The 24,740-nt window shown below is 53.6% G+C and overlaps 1 protein-coding gene and 1 non-coding gene across 12 annotated transcripts in view; one reads left to right on the plus strand and one right to left on the minus strand.

The window, feature by feature from the left end:
- Positions 1-24,740, minus strand: part of ATP2B2 (ATPase plasma membrane Ca2+ transporting 2) — a 195,062-nt gene that overhangs the window by 46,628 nt on the left and 123,694 nt on the right. For 6 of the 11 annotated variants that reach the window (XM_086368496.1, XM_086368500.1, XM_086368493.1 and 3 more), the window contains exons 6-12: positions 19,042-19,167; positions 17,403-17,435; positions 16,225-16,284; positions 10,541-10,582; positions 9,568-9,726; positions 6,563-6,777; positions 2,458-2,700 (exon numbers count right to left, since the gene is read on the minus strand). In XM_086368496.1, the coding sequence (XP_086224622.1) occupies positions 2,458-2,700; positions 6,563-6,777; positions 9,568-9,726; positions 10,541-10,582; positions 16,225-16,284; positions 17,403-17,435; positions 19,042-19,167 (878 nt within the window). The remainder of the gene's footprint in view (positions 1-2,457; positions 2,701-6,562; positions 6,778-9,567; positions 9,727-10,540; positions 10,583-16,224; positions 16,285-17,402; positions 17,436-19,041; positions 19,168-24,740) is intronic. The other 5 variants (XM_086368498.1, XM_086368502.1, XM_086368501.1 and 2 more) reach the window with 3 other exon arrangements.
- Positions 4,465-4,537, plus strand: TRNAK-UUU (transfer RNA lysine (anticodon UUU)). The gene has a single exon. It is a non-coding gene; the product is annotated as a tRNA-Lys (tRNA).

The following is a 24,740-nucleotide window of genomic DNA, read 5'->3' on the forward strand; positions in this document are numbered from 1 at the left end:
AGGCTTAGTAACTTGTTCACAGTTACACAGCTAGTGAGGGATTTGAACCCAGGCTGTCTGGCTCCAGGGTGTGGGCTTTAACCACCATCCAGTCATGCCAGGCGCCTCTGCTGTCCCTTTCACACTGATTGGCTATTAGCTCACAGAAAGGAGAACAGCCAGGGTTCTTTCAAGGAAGCCCCAGAAAGAGAGGCGCAAGGTTTCAAGGCACAGAAGGGGACACTGGTGCTTGAGAGGTCAGAGACTTGGTCTATTTACAAACCAAGAATCCCAGTTCCCGGGTCCCTGAGCTCTCTCCAGTCTTGGCAGTTAATACCCCTTTCCCCTAGGTGGACTTGAGGACCCCTGTCCTTGAAGCCACTGGATACCATCTAGTTAACCACATCTGGAAATGAACTGTGGCTCTGCCACTGGCACTGTGAAACACTGCCTAATAGAGCCTTCTTGCTGCAGAGATGTTCTGTGGCCCCTCCTGGCAGATTCCAGAACTCCTTTTTTAACTGTAATTGCATAACATACATCTTCATCCAAGCCCATTTTGCAGGGCTCTGCCCACACAGCCGCCCCCACCACCCGAAGCCTGCTCTGGGAATTGCCCTGTTCCCTTCTCTGCAACATCTACAGGACGAGATCATTAACGGCATCTTGGTTATTTTAGGAAGGCCTGAGGAACAGAATAAAGCCTCGCCCCACCTCCCTTGATTCCCAGATCGGGGCTGGGAGGTGGGGGGAGGGGTGGAAGGAGACAAAAACGCTGTCATCTCTGGCATGCCCCCCCTCCCCCGCCCCCAGCATTCTCTGTCACCCATCTGCACGCTTTCTCCCGCTTTCTCCCGACCTACTTTCTCCTCCTGTCAGGGCTGCTTCCCCAGCCCTCCTGCAGCTCTGGGCTGATGGGGCAGCTGCTCAGCCACAGTGGACGGGACAGTTCTTGCAGCCCCAGTGTCTGGAGGCAGAATCTGCCTCCCTCCAGCAAACGCACCCCCACCCCCTCCGCCCCCAGCCCTCGGCCCTCGGCCGGCCGCTGACTCACTCTCTGGCACTCTGCAACCCAGTCTGATCCAGAAGGTTCAGGCTGGCTCAGGGGCAGAAGGAGGGGTCAGGGCCAGGGCACATTGGCAGGGCAGGCAAAAAAGCTCAGCTGTCCTCTCAGACACTCGCTCTGCAGGAATGTCCTGCATCTGGGAGCCGACAGAACTCTGGATGGACCGGTCTGTATTTCTCTTCACTCAAATGTTGGTTAATTACAAAACAGCAACCTGTGCTTCTGAACCAAACAGGGATTCTAGCATGATGACTCTAGGTGGCTGAGACAGGAATATGAGCGTTTTTTTTTTTTCTTATTAAAACTAGTAATGCCCCTACTATCACTAATAACTACACTGTCGCTAGTGGTAGGCTCTGTAAATGGCCACAGTGAGTCCCCTCTCTGAATCCACGCCCTTTGCAATGTGACACTGGGGTCTATTTCCCTGCTCCTTGAATCTGGACAGGGCTCTCGACGTGTGTTGGCCAATAGTACGCAGCAAAATGACGTGAAGTGCCCAGCCGAGCCTGATGGAGGAGGTGGGACCACACAGAGCAGAGATGAGCCATGCCAGCTGAGGTCATCCCAGATCAGCCTACAGTCCTGCCAAGATCAGCAGAGCCGTGCACGTGACCCAGGGTGGATGCACAAGGGAATGCGTCCGCCAGCTGAGCCCGGCCTGAGCTCCCACCTCACAGAACTGTGAGCTACAGACACAGCTTGCTTTTGAGCCACTATGTTTTGGAGTCATTATATAGCAGAAACTAACTAATAAAAAGATTTTTTTTTTTGTAGAGAGGGAAATGATAGGATCTAAAAAACACAATTAACAGTAATCTCCCCCACCACCCCCCATGGGTGGCTCAGATGGTAATGAATCTTCTTGTAATGCAGGAGACCTGGGTTTGATCCCTGGGTCAGGAAGATCCCCTGAAGAAGGCAATGGCTACCCCCTCCAGTATTCTTGCCTGGAGAATCCCATGGACTGAAGAGCCTGGCGGGTTAACAGTCCTTGGAGCCACAAAGAGTCAGACACCACTGAGTGACTAACACTTTCACTTTTGGGGCTTCAGGCGGTGTTAGTGGCAAAGAACTCGCCTGCCAACTTCAGAGACATAAGAGAAGTGGATTTGATCCCTGGGTCAGGAAGATCCCCTGGAGGAAGGCATGGCAACCCACTCCAGCATTCTTGCCTGGAGAATCCCATGGACAGAGGAGCCTGGCAGGCTACAGTCCATAGGGTTGCAAAGAGTCAGACACGACTAAAGTGACTTAGCACACACACACACAAGCATCATAGCTGGGTCAAAGAGAAACAACTGCTTACTATCTGACCACCCAAAATACATCAGCAGGATTTAAAATTACGAATCACTCTGCTCTGCCAGCCAGGTGCTCCTGCATCACCCCCTGGACGCCTCCCCACTCACCAGGATCTTGGTGGTGTAGGCGCTGTTGATGGCGATGGCATGGACCAGCAGCTCCATGGTCTTGGCATTGATGGAGCTGGGGTCGGGGATCTCCTTGTAGTGGATGTCGCCCACGTAGGCCTGCACCACCGTCATGCGATTGGTGGTGAGGGTGCCTGTCTTGTCCGAGCAGATGGCCGTGGCGTTGCCCATGGTCTCGCAGGCGTCCAGGTGGCGGACCAGGTTGTTGTCTTTCATCATTTTCTGCAGGAGGGGGCAGGGGAGACGGGACAGTGAGGAGAGGGAGCTGGGGGCTGGGAGTGAGGGCACCGTGTAAACACTCAGTAAATGAGGCACAACTGCCCCTCTGCTTCACTCCTGGGCAAAGGATCTGGGTTTCAAGAGCGTCTGGCATCTGGGTTCCTTTTTTGTGTACAGCACTTTCTCTTTCTCCTTTTACATTACTTGAGCCATTTAAAAGAGCTGATTAGTTGACTTTATTAATTTGAATTACGGATGTAGTCTGTATTCTTTATGGAAAAGATAGTGAAAAGGATGATAAATGAAGGCTGGGTCCTCTTTGAGCACTTCAGATACTTTCCTTTTACATCCTAACAGAAATAAGTTCTTAATTTGATTATGGGTTTTTTCTTTTCCAAAGGTACCATCTTTCACTGGTGCGTGGTTTTCACGGTCACTTTGGTTTCATGAGAAGTGAAGAAGTGTAAGTTATATATGTGTTAACAGACATAGGAGACTATGGGGAAAAAACAAAATTATTAGTGTCATCGTTTCTGAGAGAGACATTTATAGGAGATTGTTATTGCCTCCTTTGAAAAATCTACAGCTTCCATTTTCCTACAATGACTACATACTATAACTTGCATAATAAAAATCACAAATTTCTTTTAAATATAGATACGCGTGAAAAAACAAGTCAGTCATAATTCTACCATCGAGCACTGAAGTATCTTACATAACAATATCTTTTCTCTTTAAATTTAGAACAAAAATGAAATCCTACTCTACAACTATTAATTGTCTTATATTCACCTTCTTTTCTCTCCTCCCAGCATCACACTCCTAGCTTCTTCCAGGTTCTCAGGCAAATAATGCAAATAAAGTGATTCTTAAGGAACCACCACTCTTAACTGCAGGTCCTCCTGACACAGTGACCGTACTGGCAAGAACACATGTGAAAAGGCGGATTTAGCTGAAGGCTGAGTCAGATGTTCTAGTCTGAGCCTAGGGATCTGATTCCATTTTTCTTGCTCCTCATTATAAGTGTTTATAACAAGGGTAAAAAAGAGTGCAATTAGAATAATTAAAAAAATGTTTTTGGCTATGCGACGTGTGGGATCTTATTTCCCTGACCAAGGATTCAAACCTTTGCCTCTGCATTGGAAGCACAGAGTCTTAACCACTGAGCTGCCAGGGAAGTCCCTAGAATAATTTTAATAGCAGGTCATGTTCCTAAAAAATGAATATTGGTAGAATTCAGTGCTCCTGCAGCTTCTCTTATCATTTGCTGCTGTTGTTTAGTTGCTAAGTCGTGTCTGACTCTTTGCGACCCCACAGACTGTAAACTACCAGGCTCCGCTGTCCAGGGGATTTTCCAGGTGAGAATACTGGAGTGGGTTGCCATTTCCTTATCCAGGGTATCTTCCGAACCCAGGGATCAAACCCTGGTCCTCTGCATTGTAGGCAGATTCTTTACTATCTGAGCTACCAGGGAAGCCCGTGAAATGTGCTACAAGAGTAAATTTCACATCCAGGTTTGAAGGCTGATTATGAAAAGAAATGTAAAAATCTCACCAATCATTTGTGTATTATTAAATATTACATGTAGGCTTGATAATAACTTGGACATATTAGGTTCAATAATGTACAGTATTAAAATGATTTCCACCTGTTTCTTTCTGTTTTGTCTTTTTCATGAAGCTGCTAGGAAGTTTAACCTCATCCATATGTCATGTCTCTACTGCACAGTGAGGGTCTAAGTGTCACCACTGTTCTTTGGATGGTGGACCCTGGATAGCTCAGTCAGTAGAGCATCAGACTTTTAATCTGAGGGTCCAGGGTTCAAGTCCTTGTTCTGGCACTTGCTTTTGTGGGGATTCCCTGGTGGCTCAGTGGTAAAGAATCCATCTCCCCAGATAAGGAAGACCCCCTCTGTATTCTTGCCTGAGAGACATCCCATGGACAGAGGAGCCTGGTGAGCTACAGTCCATGGGGTCACAAAGAGTCAGACACGACTGAGCACACACGGCCAAGGGGTAGGTCCAGGCTCAGAAAGTGGAGAGTTTGCCTCTCTCCTGGGTGGCGGGCGGGGGCTGTACTCAGTTTATCAAGTGACTGTATAAGTAACACTACCTAAGGCAGCTGAAGGCACAGGTGCTGGAGACACAGACCACAGGTGTAGAGGCAACAAGGTCTGTAAGTGGACCCCCCGACACCATTTATGACCTTTAAGGGGACCTGGGTCCCCACTGGGTGGGGTGGGGTCCAGACTCATAGCAGCATGAGGTCTCCATCCTCAGGCCCCCCGATCAGCCTTGTGTTGTGATCTGTTTGGGCTTTGGTTTGTGGGATGGAGTTTCTTAGAGAACCCCAAAACAAGGAGACGATAAGGACGGTGTCCTTTTACACAGACCTGCCACTTCCTGGCACTGCCCTGAGAGCTCTTTTCTGTATGAAATTACATCGGCCAGCCAAGCCCAAATTCCAACTTGGAAACTGACCATGCCCTCGGTCGGCTCTGCCAACGACTCAGAGTGAATGCCTTGTTTATAAACAGCCCTGGCCTCTGCTCTCGCAGGCACATCTTGGCCTAGGGGCCCTGGGAAACAGGAGCACAGGGCCCTGCCCATCGAGGTGGGGCAATCATTGGGCTGAGGCAAGATGAGGAATGAGGTGTGGGGATCTGGGGATGAGCCTGGCTTGCAAGTGCCCCCAAGAGGGTCAGACACCTGTGCTCACGAGATGATGCCAGCCCCCACACCCCCGTGTTTGGGCTCTGCCCATGGCCTCGGGCCTGGGAGCAGGGGAACGTGGGGCTCTGTTATCAGGGTGGCACTCAGGAGCACCCCCAGACCCAAGGCACTCCTGGGCCCACTTGCCCTTTATTGGCTTCCCTGCTGGCTCAGTGGTAAAGAATCCGCCTGTCAGGAGACATGAGTCCAATCCCTGGGTTAGGAAGATCCCCTGGAGCAGGAAATGGCAACCCATTCCAGTATTCCTCCCTGGGAAATCCCATGGACAGAGGAGACAGGCGGGCTTCAGTCCAGGGGGCTGCAAAAGACTTGGGCACAATTGAACGACTAAGCACGAGCCCGTTATTGAACAGCTTTTAAAACCTCCTATTTTTAGCCCATCTCTTGAGAGGAGGGGCTTTCTTAAAACCAGACATCCTTTTTATTTTAGGCTTATCTCTTTCGAACTTGAGGAAGCAAACTCCAAGCTTAGTCCCACAAGTACTGTGGCTAAGTGGGGCCTACAGCTGTGTGATGACCACACTCCGGCCAGCATTTGATGGGAAGGGATGAGTGTGGGTCTGGCTTCCCTGGTGGCTCAGATGGTAAAGACTCTGCCTGCAATGCAGGAGACCCAGGTTCCATCTCTGGGTGGGGAAGATCCCCTGGAGAAGGAAATGGCTACCCACTCCAGTATTCTTGCCTGGAGAATCCCATATAGACAGAGGAGTCTGGCGGGCTACAGTTTATGGGGTCACAAACAGTCGGACACAACTGTACAGGGAATACCTGCGTCTAATTTACTGTTCAGACCTGAGTTGATTGTCAGTGTTTAAAAGTCAGGAGGGCTTATATGAAGTCCAGCTTTCTGGCTTCTCTTAGAAAAATGTGAATATCTGGCAACACTGGGCCCCATCACTACAAGGGGACACCTGGCTGGGCTGAATAACGGCTGTCCCCTTGGCCAGGGTGCGGCTCTCCTGGAGGCCTGTGAGTTTGGGGCTCCCAGATGCAGCCTCTCTCTCTGAGCTTCCAACGTGCCCACTCCTTTCTGTTTAGCTCTCCTCGCAGCCCCCGGCACTGGCCCTGCCAGCCACCCCTCAGACTCCCAGCTAGGTGGCATCAGCCGGCCTGTCCTGCTCCCCACTCCTCACCTTCACCGAGTAGGCCAGGGAGATGGTGACGGCCAGAGGGAGCCCCTCGGGCACGGCGACCACCAGCACCGTCACACCGATGATGAAGAACTTGACAAAGTACTGCACGTAGACAGGTGTGCACTCAGGGAGCCACGGCTTCTTGTTGACCACGAAGGTGTCCACGGTGAAGTAGAGCACCAGGATGATCACCGTGATGGCTGACATCACCAGGCCTGTGACACGGCGGGGAGGAAGCCTGTCAGGGGGCCTCCTGGGGGCAAGGGGCCCTGGGAAGGGAGATGTGGACCCAGCCAACCCTTGGCTCCAAGGGCTCTGGGGTCAGGCAGGCCGTAGCTCACATGCCAGCTCAACCTGGTGGCCTTGGGGCAAGTGCTTGATCCTCAAAGAGCCTCAGTTTCCTCCTCTGTACAGTGGGGATGTGTATTTATCCCATGTGGTTTTATAAGAATCAAATACAATGAATGGATGTAAATTGCCGGGTACAGTGTTGAACATACAACAGGTGCTGAGTGAGCATGCGAATAAGGAATGCTAGCACAGAGTCGGACATGACTGAAGCGACTTGGCAGCAGCAGCAGTAGCACGGTGCTCTCGCACTGCAGGATGTACAGAGAGCACCACCTATTTCCTCCTTCATTCAGGCACACACTGTTTCCTATTCTAGGAACAAGGGACGCGATAGTAAAGAGACAGAGTCCCTGCCCTTGGGAAGCTGAGATTCTAGAGGAGGACACAGACAAGAAACTAACAAATACACTAAGAGGATAACTCCCGTGGTCACGTATGGATGTGAGAGCTGGACCGTAAAGAAGGCTGAGCGCCGAAGGATTTATGCTTTCGAATTGTGGTGCTGGAGAAGACTCTTGAGAGTCCCTTGGACTGCAAGGAGATCAAACCAGTAAATCCTACAGGAAATCAGTCCTGAATATTCATTGGAAGGACTGATGCTGAAGCTCCAATACTTTGGTAACCTGACGCGAAGAGCCGAATCATTGGAAAAGATCACCATGCTGGGAAAGATTGAAGGCAGGAGGAGAAGGGGCAACAGAGGATGAGATGTTTGGATGGCATCACTGACTCAATGGACATGAGTCTGAGCAAACTCCGGGAGATAGTGAAGGACAGGGAAGCCTGGTGTGCTGCAGTCCATGGAGTCACAGAGTTGGACACAACTGGGTGACTGAACAACAGCAGGGAAGGGAAGTGATGTGCCCGAGGCCACAGGCCAGGGAGGCACTGTCGAATTAGTACCTGCAGGTAGCTATTCACCCAGATCCCTCTTGCCAGCCCCATGTGCCCAACCACCCCCATCCACCTCAGTGCTGTGCAGGTGTAGCTGAAGCTGCCCACACCTGCAGCCTCTGCCAGAGGAGACTGGCGTCTCCTTGTCAAAAAGTGCATGGCAGTTCCACCCACCCCAATCTGATGGCCAATACCCAGGGGCTGACATGGGGGTCCAGAAGCCCAGCCGCCTTGCTGCAGTGCGGGTTGGGCCCTGTAGAGGTTTTCATGCTCCAGAGCTCCCTGTGGGATCAGGTGGGGACTGGGATTTCTCCGGAAACCTCGGCTCAGTCTGAATCTTCCTAGGCTCTGTGGCCTTCCAGACCCTTTCCAGGTCTCCCCGTGAGAGCACCCCTCCCCAAACCCTGTGCCCACCCATCTCAGGCTCTGCTTGCAGGGAATCCATCCCAGGAGAGGAGCAGAAGTGGGATGTGAACCAGAAGGGTGCGACTCTGTGCCCCATGCCTGGCAGGGCTGACTGAGTGGCGGAGGGGATGAACCAGGACAGGGAAGGCCATGGGATGCTTCTCACGGCTCTGCTCCCTGCCCTCCAGCACCATGCTGCTGTGGAGCCTTCCCTGTGGTGGGGATGGAGGAAATCCCCAGACCCATTGCCGCCCGCCCCCACTGCCAGCTGTGGAGTTGAAGAGCCAGCTCGAGCCCCGTCTGACAGTCGCAGGGGCGGGATGCCAAGCTCCCGGCAGCCGGGAGCTGTCACCAGGCCCCTGAGTTTAAATATAGACAGCCAAGCCTGCAATTTGCCTCTCTTCTCCACACTGCGGTGCCTATAATTAGAGCTGGGAGACAGCCGTGGAAGAGCAGGCAGCCAGGTGGGGAGGCCGTGGTGTTTGCCATATCCTTACCCAGGAGGAGAGGCCAAGACCATGTCGGGCGGGCAGGGCTCACCGTGTAGCCGGGCTCGGCTTTGGGGGCCAGAGCGGCCGTCATCAGCTGTCAACTGTAGCTATCAACTCGGTTGGGAAACCTGGCTCGTGTTGTTGTTCAGTCGTGTCTGAGTCTTTGCGACCCCATGGACTGCAGCACACCGGGCTCCTCTGTCCTTCACTACCTCCCGGAGTTTGCTCAAACTCGTGTCCATTGAGTTGGCAATGCCATCCAACCATCTTATGTTGGGGCTCAGACAAGGGGCTTCTCCCTGGGCTCCTAGCACTGCCCTCGATCTTCCCAATCTTTCCTGTGCATGGCAGCTGGGGGTGGTCATCATAGAGCTCAACTCCATCCTTGCTCACACCTCCTCCAGGGCTCCCAATGTCCTCAGAATAAAGCCTGCCTGGCCAACTCCTACAGGGTCTGCCCACATCCAGCCACCACCCTTGCCTGTACATGTAAATAATCTCCTTTACTCCTCACAGCAACCTGTGAAGTGGGGGCTACAGGAGCCCAAGTCCACAGACTGGGAGTGGAGGCTCAGAGCTTGGTGAAGGTACTTGCTCAAGACCTCAGAGCTGGAGCTCAACGAGAATGCAGGCAGGCTGCCCCCAGAGCCCACGCTTCACTCTTGCGCCTAAGTGCCAGCTGAGGTGCCTGCTATATCAGGACTCAGACTGGTTGCCGTGGCTGACAAGGGTGGGTCTCCTGCAAGCCCTTCTTTGCAGATGAGGTAGCCAAGGCCCAGCCAGGGGCAGGGCTCTGCCCTGGGGATCCCCCTGCATGCCCTGTGTCCCCCCAGCCCCATGCCGTCCGCCAGGGCGCACGCTCACCCGCCTTGCCGATCTGCACGGCCAGCTTGGTGAGCTTGCCCTGCAGCACCGACTTCTCCTTCTTGTGCATGTTGGCCTTCTTCTTGTCATCAGCGTCTCCCCCCTCGGCACTCTTGAGGGGCTGCATCTCCATGGCGGCCGCCCCGTCCTGCTGTTTGGCTGCAGGGAGCAGATCACACACATATGTACACACGCACACACACGCACACACAGACACGTGCACACACACAGACATGCACACCCACAGGTTAGCCTGCAGGGTGCGGGTGTCGGCACCCAGCCCCCTGCCCAGGGGAGCACGGTGAGAGCCTCACTCCCCCGCCTGAGCCCCCCTGCATGGCCGGCACAGATTCTGTGTGATGAGGGGGTCGGCCTCTCTCTGCTGGAGACCCTGGACCCAGGGCCACAGAACACAGCACGGAGTGACACGGCTCCACCCTGGATTTGCAGCATGAAGGGGCTGGGGGAGACTCTGGGCCTGAACAAGTCTACCAGCCCTTTCCCAAAGGGCTCTTCAGCTTTTCCGCATCAGACAAGACACAGGCTTGGGCTCTGCCCAGTTGGTCCTTGGGCCATGTTGCTGGAATATTGAGTAGTCACTAGGCAGAAGGGACAAAAGCGGCTTGAAAAGTGGAGGAGTGTGTCCTCATCCACGGGTTCCAAGACCCTGCTCCTTCAGCACAGCCCTGACTGGTGGGCTTGGAGCCCGAGCCCTTGGCCCCTGAAGATCCTGAAGAACCAGCTTCAAGCCTTCAGCTGAACGGGGATACAGCTCAAAGCAGGGGAGACACTGGCTTGCGGGTGGACTGTCGTGCGGACAGTGCCACTTCCATTTGTCCTGGTGCCACGAGGTCACAGTTACCCTCCCGCCCAGAGACGTCAGGCGCCCACAGGTGTAGACGTCTGCCTCTGCTGTGGCCCCTAGAACCGGCAGGGAGGGGCCGCAGGGACCAGGTTAATACAAAAGGGTTACCTTTGCTCTGGCTGGCGTCCGCATTGCCATCCTGCATTTTACCTACACGACAAAGAATTTGAACAGACGACAGAGAACAGACAACACACATCGGTCACCATGAAGACGCAACAGGGCCACGGACGTTCATGTCAGTTGGCGGGTGGGGAGGGCCGAGCCGGCTCTGCCCCTCAGTACGGGGATGCCGGGGAGGCCCCCCAGGCAAGAGCAAACCTGCGGGGACTGCAGGGTCTCTCTTGATTCTCTGAGGGTGTAGAGCGGGGGCTTCCGTGGGGGTTATGTTGGCCATGAGTATTTTACAGATTAGACAGCAGCCTTTAGGGTAAAGGGACCACACAAGCAGAAGGAATAAGAGATCTCAGGTTCCCAGTGATGAATTTGGAATTTGGTTGGTGCTTTATGTGGGCTGAGAAGAGGCAAAAGGAAACAGAGAGAGAGAGAGAGGTTGATTCTAGAACAGGGAGGCGTTTGGTCAATGTGCTCCTTAGCTTCTGGCTCCGGGAGAGATGATTCCAGCTCCTCTTCCTCGTGGTGGTGGAGGACGAAGCCACGACATGGACAACCCTCCCCCCGACCCTCAGCCTCACTGAGAGTGATTCAGGCAAAGGGTGTGCAGAGGCTCCCAGCAGTGGGCTCGGAGGCACCCACAGGTGTTTGGGGCCATGCCGTGGCGCCCGAGGGGAAGCTACCCCACCACACCCCTCCACTAAAGTGTGTGCTCGTCACTCGAGGTTGCCTAGTTCGGGCCACAGCAGAGAGGTGAAGTTGGCTTGGTGGGAACCCCTGGGTGCCCCCTACCCTCAGCTCCATCAGTCGGATGGTGTCTAGTGCTGAGTCTGGGGCTCCCCACCCTGTAAACGGGCCACGTGGGAGGCTGCCTCCCCAAGTCAGTCCAGAGCATGTGGGCTGCATTCACAGGGCGGGAGGTATTGGTGACTGCTACCTGGTAATGAGACACCTACCCGCACCTGCTGGTCCTGCAAGGATGGGGGCATCCTCCTGTCCCCTGGCTCACCCTGGGCTTCGCCCGATGGCTGGCCACCTCAGGAGGACTCAGAGAAGGTCGCTGAACCCCTCACCACTCCTGGATAATCACCGTGAAGGACGTCCTCACAGTTCGTGGGCCAGGCCCATACATGACCTCCGTGATTTCAGCTGGTCCTCACTGCATGCCTACTGGGGCACTCCGGATCATACCCACAGACAGATAAAAAGCTGCGGCTCGGGGAGGGACGCTCAGCGGGGGCTCTGCCAGCTCTCTGCAGGTGAGCGGACAGCTGGCCCCAAAGTGTGTGCACATTTTTGCCCCTCCTTGGGAGAAAGCAGCTACCCACCATCCCCTGAGCCTGAGGTAGGGTGGGCACTGACGTGGCACTGGTGGGACTGGGCTCCTGAAGCTGCTGTTTCAGGAGCAGCTAGCCCTGTGACTTCACTGCTCCCAGCTTGGCTTCCACCTCCGTAACAAGGGGTTGTCGTCTTGCCTCCCAGAGCACCTAAAAGTTACCTTTTAGTGAGAACCACCCGCCCAGCAGTGTTTGGCAGTTTGCAAGTGTCTCACGTCTTGTCAGTTTTCCTGGTACCCTGTAGGGTGGGGCGGGAGGGGCTTTCATCCCTCTCATTTTACAACGAGGAAACTGGGGCTGAGGGAGGTTCAGAGGCAGCTGTCATTTACAGAGCATCCTGACGACCCTCTAAACACTGTCGTCCCTACACCACATCCACGTTACACCGACTGCCTCAGAGGGAAGCAGCAGCTTGCTGGGTGCCAGCTCCATACCGTCTCTGCAACAGTGCTGGGCTGTTCCCATTGAGCCTGCTAGCAAAGGGTCAGGGACCTGCCCTGGGGTTGAAAGAGAAAGGCCCTCATCCCTCTATTCTAAAATCCTTTCTACCAGATTAAGAAACAACACAGAAGAAGGCTTCTCGGAGCCGATTGGAATGAACTACAACAGTTGTTTTTATTTTTAAACGTAATTTTACTAACTGGGCTAAAAGGCACCAGAGGACTCGGCTTCAGTAGCTGGTGTGCGAGGGCACAGAGGGACCTTTGTTTGCATTGCACATTATCAGATGCAATAGCCCACGTGCGCCCATTAACCAAGCTAGCAATTTCCTCTTTTATTTCCATAGCGATCATGTGGCCAGAAAAATAATCAACAATGCATATGTTTGAGGGAGGGAGCCGTGTCCTGGGGGCACTTGGGCGCAGCTGGCCCGGTTTCTTAGAAGCAAGGGCTCATTTGGGGGCTCTCCTTAGCCAAATCGGTGCTTGCCTGGCCCTGAAACGGTGGTGGGGTGCTGCTCTGGCCCCCCATGGGACCTGGAAGATGGGCTGATTCAGAGGAGTTGGGATGGAGGACAGGACCCAGGATGGGGGACCGGGGTGGAGACCCAGAGGCCTCTCTGCATCAGATGCCAGATGCATTTCTACCAAATGGATCGGTCCTCTCTGTGCACTGCGAGGGTCATGGGTGCAGAAAGCCTCGACGTGGAGGGTCCATGGAGATCCCATAAACAAGCTTTGAGGAGACAGACTGCTAACTAGGAGAACTGGGAGGCGTCACTTCTCTTACCTGTGCCTACATTTGTCCCCCTGTGAAATGCAAAAATTTCAACCAAGGTGATGCTTATGAAAAGCACTGCAAAGTACCCTGTAAGTGTCCAGTGTTAAGAGCAACGTGTCACTTAAAATCATGATTAAAAGTGATGTATTCAATAGTGATATATCAATAAATGGGTTTCCCAGGTGGCGTTAGTGGTAAAGGACCCGCCTGCCAATGCAGGAGACACAAGAGATGCTCATTCTATCCCTGGGTCAGGAAGATCCCTTGGAGGAGGGCATGGCAAACCACTCCAGTGTTTTTGCCTGGAGAATCCCATGGACAGAGGAGCCTGATGGGCTGTAGTCCATGGGGTTGCAAAGAGTCAGACATGACTGAAACGACTTAGCACGCACGCACGCATGTCAATAAATATAAAATAAATAATAAAATTAAAATGGCAATTATAATGCCTCCAAAATGAATGGGACACCCCTTAGTGCTCAGTTGGGAGGGGCTTGGGGGGAGTGGAGCGAGGAGGGGGCATCCTGCCAGCTGAGTGTGTCTTCCACATCCAGGGCATCCTGACTGGGCTCAGATCAAAGAGTGGAAAGGAATGGTCCATTCTCTCACTCACAAAGCTCAGCTTAGCCCCCTCAGCCTTCAGTGCCCTCTACCTGGAGCCTGGAGGATGCGTCAGAAGGCAGGTTCTCATTCGCTAGGTCTGGGTGGGGCCTGAGAGTCTGCATTTCTAACGAGCTCCTGGGAGATGCCCAGGAGCATGCGGGCCTCCGGTCACAATTCGAGTAACAACAGCTTAGAGCACCGGCTCCAAAGTATTTTGGGGGGGGGGTCTACCAATCCCACGACATTCAGCCAGGAAGGGTTCTGCAGCCACGTCAGTCTGGGAAGCCCTGTGTGACTCTAACTCTATCCCACAGCACAATAGAGGCTGTCTTTCTGCAACAAGAAGGAAACCAATTCTACCCAGTGGTTCTTAAAACAGTTTTGACCACAGGATCCTTTCCTTGCAGGGGAGACTTCTTAATGTGCTTGTGAAGTTTATTTATTTATTTTTTAAAGCTTTTCTTTTTTTGAGGATGTGGACCATTTTAAAAGTCCTTATTGAATCTGGAACAGTACTGCTTATGTTTTGGTTTTCTGGGCGCGAGGCACATGGGAATCTTAGCTCTCTGACCAGGAATTGGACTTGCACCCCCTGCATTGGAAGCTGAAGTCTTAACCCCGGGACCGCCAGGGAAAGTCCCTACATCATGTGAAATTTACACCAGGAAGAGCGGCACACACTTTAGAGCCAGGTAGGCCTGGCTTCACGTCGCAGCTTTGCCACTGCCTAGCTCTGTGAACTTGGACTAGTGTCTTGATCTCCATGAGACTCAGTTTCCTCATTTTAAAGTGGGGACAAAACACTGACCCATAGGGTTATCATGAGGATTAAATGAGACGCTTGCAAGTGCCTGGTGCACAGAAAGTGGGTAAGAAATGATGTTTCCCCATCTTTTCCTACAGTTTTTCTTGGGAATATATGGACGTTTTTGGCTTGAACTGGAAGTGAGGCTCCTGCCTTTTTGAGACCCACCAGTCTGGATGTGGTCCCAGCAGATTCATCACCCAGGAGGGGTGGGGGGAAGCAGGACGTCACTTCCTGTTTCCTCCTTCCCCTCTCCCTCCCCCACATGGATTTGCCTATATTATTTCTCCCTGTTAGGGCTTCTCTGGTGGCTCAGTCTTCAATGCAGGAGACCCGGGTTTTATCCCTGGGTTGAAAAGATCCCCTGGAGAGGGGAATGGCAACCCACTCCAGTACTCTTGCTGGGAAAATCTCATGGACAGAGGAGCCTGGCAGGCTACAGTCCATGGGGCGGCAAGAGTCGGAGAAGACTTAGCAGCTAAAGCACCAGCACCGCCCCTCCCTCACATGTGACACCTCCCATGCCCCAGGCTGTCCTCTTTTCTCTTCCTGTGCCTGAAACAGACCCACACCCGAATTAGCCCTTCCTGGCCAGGTGCTGCTCACAGAGGGGTGTTGCCCAGCCCCTGACATCTGCTAGCTGCTTCCAGCTTGGGTCACTTTGAATCCGAGTGGCTGGGCCAGAGGCCTGGGACAGGGGAGGCAGAACCACAGCTCCATGTTTTCTGGGAGTGGTGAGGAGTAAATGACATGATGGATGCTCAGTTCCTGGGATGAGCGACACTGGGGAAAGAAAGAGCTTTCCCTTCCCTTCAATTCTCGGGGGCAATGGTTTCATGACCGAGCCCTAAAAGCTCTAAGGAGCAGACCAGGTAACTTTATGTCACCTGACTTGGGGACGGGGATGACCAGAGAAGATGGGAGGGTATAGAGGTGTGAAATCTTCCAAAGGCGCGGAGGCCAGTGAAAGGAGTTCCTTCCTGCCTGTGTGTAAGGAGGGTGAGATGCAGACCCAAGCTACAGGGGCAGCCCTTACCCCCATCGCCCATCCCCGAGAGGGCCGGTAAGAATGCAGAGACTCAGGACAGATGCTCCAGCGCAGGCAACAGCAAGAAATACCAGTCCACACCCGAGGGACAGAACTGGGCCCAAGCCCAAGCAAACCCCCTGCCCGTTCACTCCACGAAAGAAGAGAAGAACGTGTCCTAGTGGCTCAGCCATGCTACAGGGCGGGGCCCAGGAGCTGAACACAGGCCTGGGTCCCCCTGCCTCGAGGGAATGGTTAGAGTCGAGGATGGGAGCCTGCACTGGGGACCCAGAGGCCAGCCTCAGCCCGGGTCCTGACCCCGGGCCTTCTTCCCCCAAGCCGGGACCAGGAATGTGCTTAGGAGAGGGCCACGCAGGGAGGGACGCTGCTTCCAGGGAGGGAGAGGGGACCAGATCTGAAGCGAAGGTCACGTCCCTCTTCCGGGCTCACCGGGGATCAAGGCCCCATCGGTGACCACTGCTGGTGGGAGCCGAGCTGGTTGCCCGGGGGTGGCTTCTCTCTTAAGCACCTGCCCTGTGTGTGAGAGGACGACCGTCCCCGAGCTGCCCATGCACATCCAAGTCTGGGCCATCCCGAACAGGGAGAGCAAAGCCCAGAGCTGAGGGTGGGGAGGCGCCCATCGCCCAAGACCGAGAGCTCCCCGGGGGCGGGGTGGGAGACGTACCATTGACTAGGCTGGTATTTGCACTATCTGCAGCATTTGAACCTGCCGCACCATCGGCCGCTGTGGGGGTGGGAGGGATGAAAAATGCAGTGGTCAAAATGGAGGAGAGCAGCAGTGCAGACAGCAGCAACAGTAGACGCGAACCAACGTGCGGGGAGTGACGTGACTGTGGTCAGAAACACACATCTCCGCCGGAAATCAAGAAACTCAAATGTGGGGGTGGGTGGTGGGTGGGTGAAACGTTCCCATGGAGATGACACACAAGTCGGTGGGGAGAAACTCAGACATGGAGGGTCTTTGAAATAAAATATGGAGGATGATCAACGTGGGTAGGTGGGATGGTCGGTGTGAGGTCTGGACCCAGGCGTCCCGTTGGCCCAACCAACAGGGCAGGTCTCTCTGTCAGTGAGGGTTCTATGAAGGTGCGGGAGGGCGCTGGCTGACCATCACGGCCAGAGGGACCCATGGCCAGGAGTCGATTCGGCACGGGTGCAGTAATAGCACTGACCGTTCCGATTGGGCATTTGTTGTGATGGTTGCTGTGTCCTGGAAGGACATCTTTCACTGCAGTGACCTCGGATGCGTGCATCTGACTCAGGCCGCTGCCCGTGGCCAACTCCTCCTTTCCTGACTGATGCTCAAAAGGCTGCCTTGGTCTTGCCTATAGGAGATGTCCCACCACTTAAAATATGACATCAGGCATGTTGCATCTTGTGCACGAGACAGAAAGGGTACTAGTGAGATTTCCTTAATTTAGAAATCAAAAATGATATGAGATGCTCAAATTCGCTCTGGCTGTTTGCTCTTGGGGTGAGGGGAGACGGGTTCTGTGGGAAGGAGAGGGAATAGATGCTGGGTGAGTTGGCCGTGCTGTGGGGCGAGGGGCTCTGTGGGGTCACGTGGGGCTGAGCGCACATGGCGTGCGGCTATCTGGGATTTGGAGGCAGTGGGGGCACCATCTGCCCTGGAAGCACTGGAAGGGTAGCGTGGGATGCTGGCCTGTCCTGTGGGGCTGGCAGCACATGGGGCCACAGAGGAGTTTTGGGGTTGGGGGCAGAGCCCCCAGCCATCGGGTACCCTTCTAGCTGTGTGCTGGGGGTCTGGGGCCAGGGCTCAGGGGTCAATGGCTGCTGCTACTTCTAAAAGCCCCTTCTACCCTGGGCGGTGTCTTACTGTACCTGGTAGCTGAAGGCCATCCCCCTTCTTCACACCTGTGTGATGATTTTTGAGACATGTTAATGAAGGAGAAGCATGTACAGCCACATACACGCCCGCCCACACATGCACACACACACACACACTCTGACATGCCCAGAGTCATCCTGAAATGGAGGGCTGTAAGCAGTGTCCCTGGTGGGGGTGATGGGATGGAAGTGCTAAGGGGGTCCAGCCCTGGGAACCCCCCGGGTCTGCTCTCAGGGGCCTGAGAGGCTGGGCTGCCCCTCATCTTCCTCTGCCATGTCCCCTCCATATCCCACCTCTTCCTTCTGCACTGCTGTCCGCGTCTCGTCGATGGGGCAACATTCAGCGAGGGACTCTGACCCATGATGGGCAGAAGAGGCCTGTTTTCTTATCGGCATTTTAAAAAACACCAGTCTGGCCTGTGGGAGCTTCTGGGCATTTCTGCCCCTCACCCGGGCCCCAGCAAGGCCAAGGAAGTGGGCACAACTGCTACATCCTGCCCAACTGCCTGTACCGGGGGCCGCTGGTGGCCACAGCTGCTACCTCACTGTGTGGACGCTGTCCTGACGCGCTCTGTGCCTCATGGCCAAGACTTGTCCTCAGTTTCAACCTCAGCTCGCACAGATCACAGCTTACTGCCATTGTTCCTGCTGCTGCGGCAGCCATAATCTTAGGAGGACCCCAGTAGGAAACAGGTTTTGGCCCTGGGAACAAGTAACCTTTGATTGTGTCCCAGGCCAAGACTGGCTGACCTCTGAGAGCTGGAGGTTAGTCCCGTTGTCCCTAAAACCAAAAGCGGGGTCTTCTACTATCTCATCTCCTTCCCCTGGGTTCCAGAAGGTCTGGATGTTGGGGACCCTCCTCTGGGGCTTGGGGAAGGAGACAAAGGACTGAAGACTTTGTGAGAGGGGGAGGGTCCCCAAGACCGAGTGTGAATGTCGGGTAAGTAGCTGGCTGTTTTGGACCAGAGGCTGGATGTTAGATTTGGGCCTGGTCTGATGGGATTGGGGCTCACGTCTCCCAACCAGCCCTCCTATGCTCTGAGAGGCACTTCTAGCCCAAGATGCCAACCTGCTGCACCAAGGGGAGCCCACGGAGTGAGGACATTTGCTTCTGGGAGAGGAGGAGACAGAACTCAGCTGAGATGGCAGCTCCAGGGGCATCAGAGAGGGGCTCACAACAGATGATTTGGAGGCACCTTCCCCAGAAGCTCCCCTATCATTTCTGGATAGAGTCTCCACTGAGTGTGCAGCTCTGCCCAGTGGAATTGAGAGTAGTGAAGGAATGTGCCCAGGTGGGGTTTCCTACTCTATATCAGGGCTGATGATGGGACCAGGTCACACTTGAGGCTGGAGACTGAAGAAAAGGCTCTGCACCCTTGGCCTGGCTCGGAGGGGAAGGGGAGCCCCCCCCATGACATGACTCGACAAGACAGAGACTGGGACAAGACCCTGGAGATGGAACAGACAGAGCCTCCTGGCCCAAGCAGGGCCTCGAGGATGCAGGAGGCGACTCTTGGCACAGGGTGTGGACATAAAAGGCACTCAATAACTCACTTGTTGAGTGAAAGAATCAACAACAAAAAAATGTGGCCTTAAGAGCTCCTCTCCTGGTCCATGAGGGGGCTGGGCTTACCTTTCTTGTCTTTCTTCTCTTCCTCTTCACCACCGGCCCCCAGCAGGGTAAAGATAATGCCAGTCTGAGAGTTCACACCCACGGCAGTCACCACCATCCGTCCAGAGCCCTCCATCACGTGGGTACCTGGGGATGGGGATGAAAGCCAAGTTACCATTGCACAGCCCAGACCCCCTCCCCCAAGGAGTGGGAGGAATCTGGTCCCAGTCTGCTCCTGGCAATCTGCCTGTCGAGGTCCTGGGGCACCACCTGCAGTGAAGCTTTAATGTGTATCATCGTAGTGGGTCCTTTAAAGATGACTATACCTTGGGACAGTGCTATGATGAGCCAGGTTCTCAAACACTGCTGTACTCAGCTCTTAGGCCCCTGGAAAGCTCAGGCTTATCCTCTCCTACCCATTCCTGGTGAGTTCCTTCCTCTCTCTTCTCTCTCCCCATTCCTCCTCTCCCTGCCTTACAGGTCAAGCAGGGACCACCCTTGTCTTTTCCTTTATTGATATATCTAGAACCATACCTCATTCTACTTAATTCTGCAACTGGCAAGAAAAATGCCAATTAAGCCCTGGGCAGGACTGCCTAAAATGAAGTCCACTTCCTCCCCAAAGATCTGAGGAAAGAATTCAGCGCTCCGAGAACTTGGATGAGGAAACAATGAAATCTTTATTTTCACAGACATCAAACTGAAATTTAGCATTTTTCCTCCATTAAGAACAAAGGCAATAAACTCCAGGAGTGTCAGTGGTGCCCACAACACCATTACACATGTTACAAAAATCACAGTTTTTAAAAATATCTCTTTATTTTTGAAATAAAGAAAAATATCTCTTACTTTTTGAAAGTGAAAGTGGAAGTTGCTCAGTCATGTCCAACTCTTTGTGACCCCATGGACTATACAGTCCATGGAATTCTCCAGGCCAAAATACTGGAGTGGGTAGCCTTTCCCTTCTCCAGTGGATCTTCCCAACCCAGGGATCGAACTGGGGTCTCCTGCATTGCAAGTGGATTCATTACCAGCTGAGCTATCAGAGGTGCCACCAAGATAAGATACTTTTTAGGCTTATGCTTATTTTATAACTAAGGCTGTTATTATATTGATTGCTGGATCTCATTATTCAGTATACTAATAAAGAAACACATATGTTACTATAGCACACATTTATTCTTTTAAAATTACTTTAGCTATTTCAATATAATTGACTTCCTTTGTGATCCAAGGTATTTCATGTATTTCAAAGCTTTATTCTGAATAGGGGTGGCCGACCCCTGGCTTCATCTCAGAGGAACCAGAGATCAAATTGCCAACATCCGCTGGATCATGGAAAAAGCAAGAGAGTTCCAGAAAGACATCTATTTCTGCTTTATTGACTATGCCAAAGCCTTTGACTATGTGGATCACAATAAACTGTGGAAAATTCTGAAAGAGATGGGAATACCAGACCACCTGATCTGCCTCTTGAGAAATTTGTATGCAGGTCAGGAAGCAACAGTTAGAACTGGACATGGAACAACAGACTGGTTCCAAATAGGAAAAGGAGTATGTCAAGGCTGTATATTGTCACCCTGTTTATTTAACTTATATGCAGAGTACATCATGACAAACGCTGGACTGGAAGAAACACAAGCTGGAGTCAAGATAGCCGGGAGAAATATCAATAACCTCAGATATGCAGATGACACCACCCTTGTGGCAGAAAGTGAAGAGGAACTAAAAAGCCTCTTGATGAAAGTGAAAGTGGAGAGTGAAAAAGTTGGCTTAAACCTCAACATTCAGAAAAAGAAGATCATGGCATCTGGTCCCATCACTTCATGGGAAATAGATGGGGAAACAGTGGAAACAGTGTCAGACTTTATTTTTCTGGGCTCCAAAATCACTGCAGATGGAAAGACGCTTACTCCTTGGAAGGAAAGTTATGACCAACCTAGATAGCATATTCAAAAGCAGAGACATTACTTTGCCAACAAAGGTCCGTCTAGTCAAGGCTGTGGTTTTTCCCGTGGTCATGTATGGATGTGAGAGTTGGACTGTGAAGAAGGCTGAGCGCCGAAGAATTGATGCTTCTGAACTGCGGTGTTGGAGAAGACTCTTGAGAGTCCCTTGGACTGCAAGGAGATCCAACCAGTCCATTCTGAAGGAGATCAGCCCTGGGATTTCTTTGGAAGGAATGATGCTAAAGCTGAAACTCCAGTACTTTGGCCACCTCATGCAAAGAGTTGACTCATTGGAAAAGACCCTGATGCTGGGAGGGATTGGGGGCAGGAGGAGAAGGGGACGACAGAGGATGAGATGGCTGGATGGCATCACTGACTCAATGGACATGAGTCTGAGTGAACTCCAGGAGTTTGTGATGGACAGGGAGGCCTGGCGTGCTGCGATTCATGGGGTCGCAAAGAGTCGGACACGACTGAGCGACTGAACTGAACTAATGATGACCCCGGACCTTCCCAGGAGTCCATGGTACAAGAAAAGTTACAAACTCCCTTCCGAGAATTTTAGATTTTTCAAACTGGGTTCCAAAGGGTCCTGGAATTCTTCCAGGGGCCTGAGGGGAGCTGTGGGGAAGGAGGGAGGGAGGCCTTTGAGCAGAGTAGCTCCACTTTTACTCATCTTCGGGGTCTTTGTTGTCAACTTCTTCTTGACAAGTGGGCACTCTGCTTAGTAAAGAACCTAGGGAAGTGAAGTTTGGCCTGTCAAGTGCTTGTCTTTTTGTGATTTTTCCTTTTTACTGCTCTGGCTAGAAAATCCTCTATACGAGCATGTAGCTCCTCCTCCAGCAGAGAGGTAAGAATCCAGTCCTGCATGGTATAGGGTCTCCAGCCGTCCTCAGGCCGCACAGGAAGAATTATATCTGGTCTATCAGACAGGCGGCCATGACCACCAAGCCCAGACACCAAACACCCCTGAATACTTGTTTCTCAAACTCCTTCTGCTGTTTTCAGATTTTCCTTGTTTCCACTTACGATCAATGGTCGTTTCCTCCTGTTTTCAGGGTCACTTGTCACTAAAGGCCTTCTCCTTGTTCTCCCAATTTGCTTCAGACTTGAAGTCTAGGTGGACAGACTCATTAGAATTGCATGTAAAATAAGAGTCAACAGGTTCTAAGTCGGGGCAGAAAGCACTTTCCTTAAAGCAAGGAATCTATTTTCACGTTTCAAGAGGTTTTGTCCACTCCTTTCCTTTTTCTCCTAGGACCTGAGCCATGTTTTGAGATGGTGTCTGTGCATGTATATGTTTGCACACATGTCTGGTTGTGTGTGTGTGTGCGCGTGTTTGTGGGGCTCCAGCCATTTGGTCTCTAGGATGTCAGGATCTTAAAGTGCTTTACAGACAGACAGATATCCTCCAGTAAGTTCCTTTGAGGTGGTAAAAGTTGGTTTGTCCATCCATGAAGGGCAAACGAAGTCATGAAGACTCCCAGAGGCAGCCTGGAGCTTAGCAAGCCGTACCAGAATCCGGGCTCTCAGGTGATGCCCTCTGCGACTGGCTCCATGCCCATCCCCAGGCTCCGTGCCCATCCCCAGGCTCCGTGCCCATCCCCAGGCTCTGCGCCCATCCCCAGGCTCCACGCCCATCGCCAGGCAGGGAACAGTGGGGACCACAGAAAGCTCTCGAACACTGACTCCAGCTGGAAGGCCCAGGCCTGGTGTCTTCGCATCACAGGCAGACCCCGGAGCGCACTCTCCTCACGAGGGGCACAAGCACCACCTGGGCCCCATTATGGGGCTTTGGGAACTACAGTGACTTGCTGACAAAAAGCTTTCTCAAGCGCGGGCTCAGCTTGTGTGGGGGCTGGCAGGATGGACTATTACGTATCAGCTATATTAGATGAGGAACTAAGGCGCAGAGAGGTCACCTGTGGGTGGTGTGAGGTCACTGCAGATCTTTAAAGGTGAGGGGTGAGCACACTTCAGTGCACTCACAGGGCGTAGACGGCAGGGACGGAATCAGCACGACCTTCTGCAGGACACCTACTCCACGCCAGGCCCCGTGCCCTCACCCGGATCCTAACCCCAACCTTAACCCTGACCCTTCACGTGCAATCATCTCGTCAGCTCTCACGCTGGCCCTCAGCTGGCAGAGGAGAAACCCGGGGCTCTGGGAGGAGTGGCCCGTCCAGGGTCCCTGGCTGGTGAGGGACAGAGCCCCCTGCCAGGTTGGTCAGATGCTGCACTTCCTCAGAAACAAGGCCACACACTGGTCCCAAACACATTCGTGAAAAAGTTGGCTCGGCCTGGGTGTCGACAGAGAAGCCGCTCCCCACCTCCCCGGCCCTGGGCGGGATGGAAAAAGACACAGGGGGCCAATTTCCACCCAAGATAATCAGACCCCAAATCACCTTCTGATCTAATCACTCCCAGCTCAGCAGGGAGCTGGCAGCTCTGCACCAGGAGGCAGGGAGGAGGGGGGGAAGGAAGAGGAAGCCAGAGAGGCGGCCTCTGGACACGGGGACACGGGGACACAGGGAGGTCGGGGAGAAGGGCTGGCCACCTCCCACCCAGCACCGAGGAGCCCCGGGGGTCCTCCAGGCCTCCGCATTGGAGGGGCCAGAGGAGTCGGGGGCCTCACCTCCCCCTCTGGTCCCCCCTCCCTCCACACCCCAGCAGCACGCCCAGCCTCAGCTCTGACTACCGTCCCCCAGCTCAGACACCCTCCACAGCTCCCCAAAGTCCAGACGCCTTCATTAGCAACCCTTGGGTCAGCTCTCACCCTTCTCTGAGCCCTGGACCACCGACTCCAGCCACGCGCCCCCTCCCTGGGAGCAGCACTGGGAGCGGCCCTTCCGTCCCGCCGCCGACCCCAGCCCCACGCCCATCTCTGCTCACACAGTTATCACCGCCTGAATGCCCTTCTTCCACTTCTTGTCCAAAACCTCCTCTTCAAGGCTCAGGACAAATGCCCCTCCTGTCAGGTGACTTCCTTGACCCCCACAGAAGGATGTCACCTCTCTGGTCTCCTCTGCCGGCAGTCTCCCCAGGGGCTGCCTCCTGGCCCCTGAGCCCCTGGGGGCAGGATCGAGCGCATTTCCTCTGCCTCCCACAGCTCTGTTGCCACTGCTGCCTCATTTTCTGTATTTTTCTTGGTGGGCACATGTTACATTCACAACGGAGGACCCACAGCCCCTCCATAAGCCACTTCATGGTTTTACAAAGGGTCAACTTCATCCAGCCCAGCCCTCCTCCCCACAGCTCCCTGGACTGCCCACCCGCCTCCCCTGCGAGGACCTCAGAGCCTGGCTGCCCCTTCCTGCCAGAGGAAGAACCAAGTGGACTGGGCCACCCAGCTCCAGGATCCCCTGCAGGGGACGAGGTTTAAGCCCAAGGGCCGAAGCTCCAACACTAGAACCAGAGGCATATAAGCCACAGGTCTGTGGGTGTGGACAGAGACCCTTTTAGGGAGGGGCATCCTGACTAGGCTGTGCACCAAGCTCCCATGTCCACGGTCCTCTGGACACCATCCTGTGGCCCCCACCTCCTCTAAGTCCCCAAGGAGCCCCCCAGAATACACTGCTTAGGAGATGGTCGATGGAGAGGCCCTGGGCTGAGGAGGGAGGGCCCTGGGAATCAGTCTGGGTCTGCTTCTGGTTTGCTGAGCGACCTGAGGCCAGCCCTCTCCTTGGTGGACCTCAGTTTTGTCCTCTGTTAGAGGCCTGGCTTCAGTCATCGCCTCTCAGCAGTGAAGTCTGGGAACCCAGGTCTCCTGGA

This window comes from Bos grunniens, chromosome 22, assembly GCF_055505025.1.
Source record: "Bos grunniens cultivar Pamir isolate PY7600 chromosome 22, Bosgru_T2T1.0, whole genome shotgun sequence".
NCBI classification, from domain to species: Eukaryota; Metazoa; Chordata; class Mammalia; order Artiodactyla; family Bovidae; genus Bos; species Bos grunniens.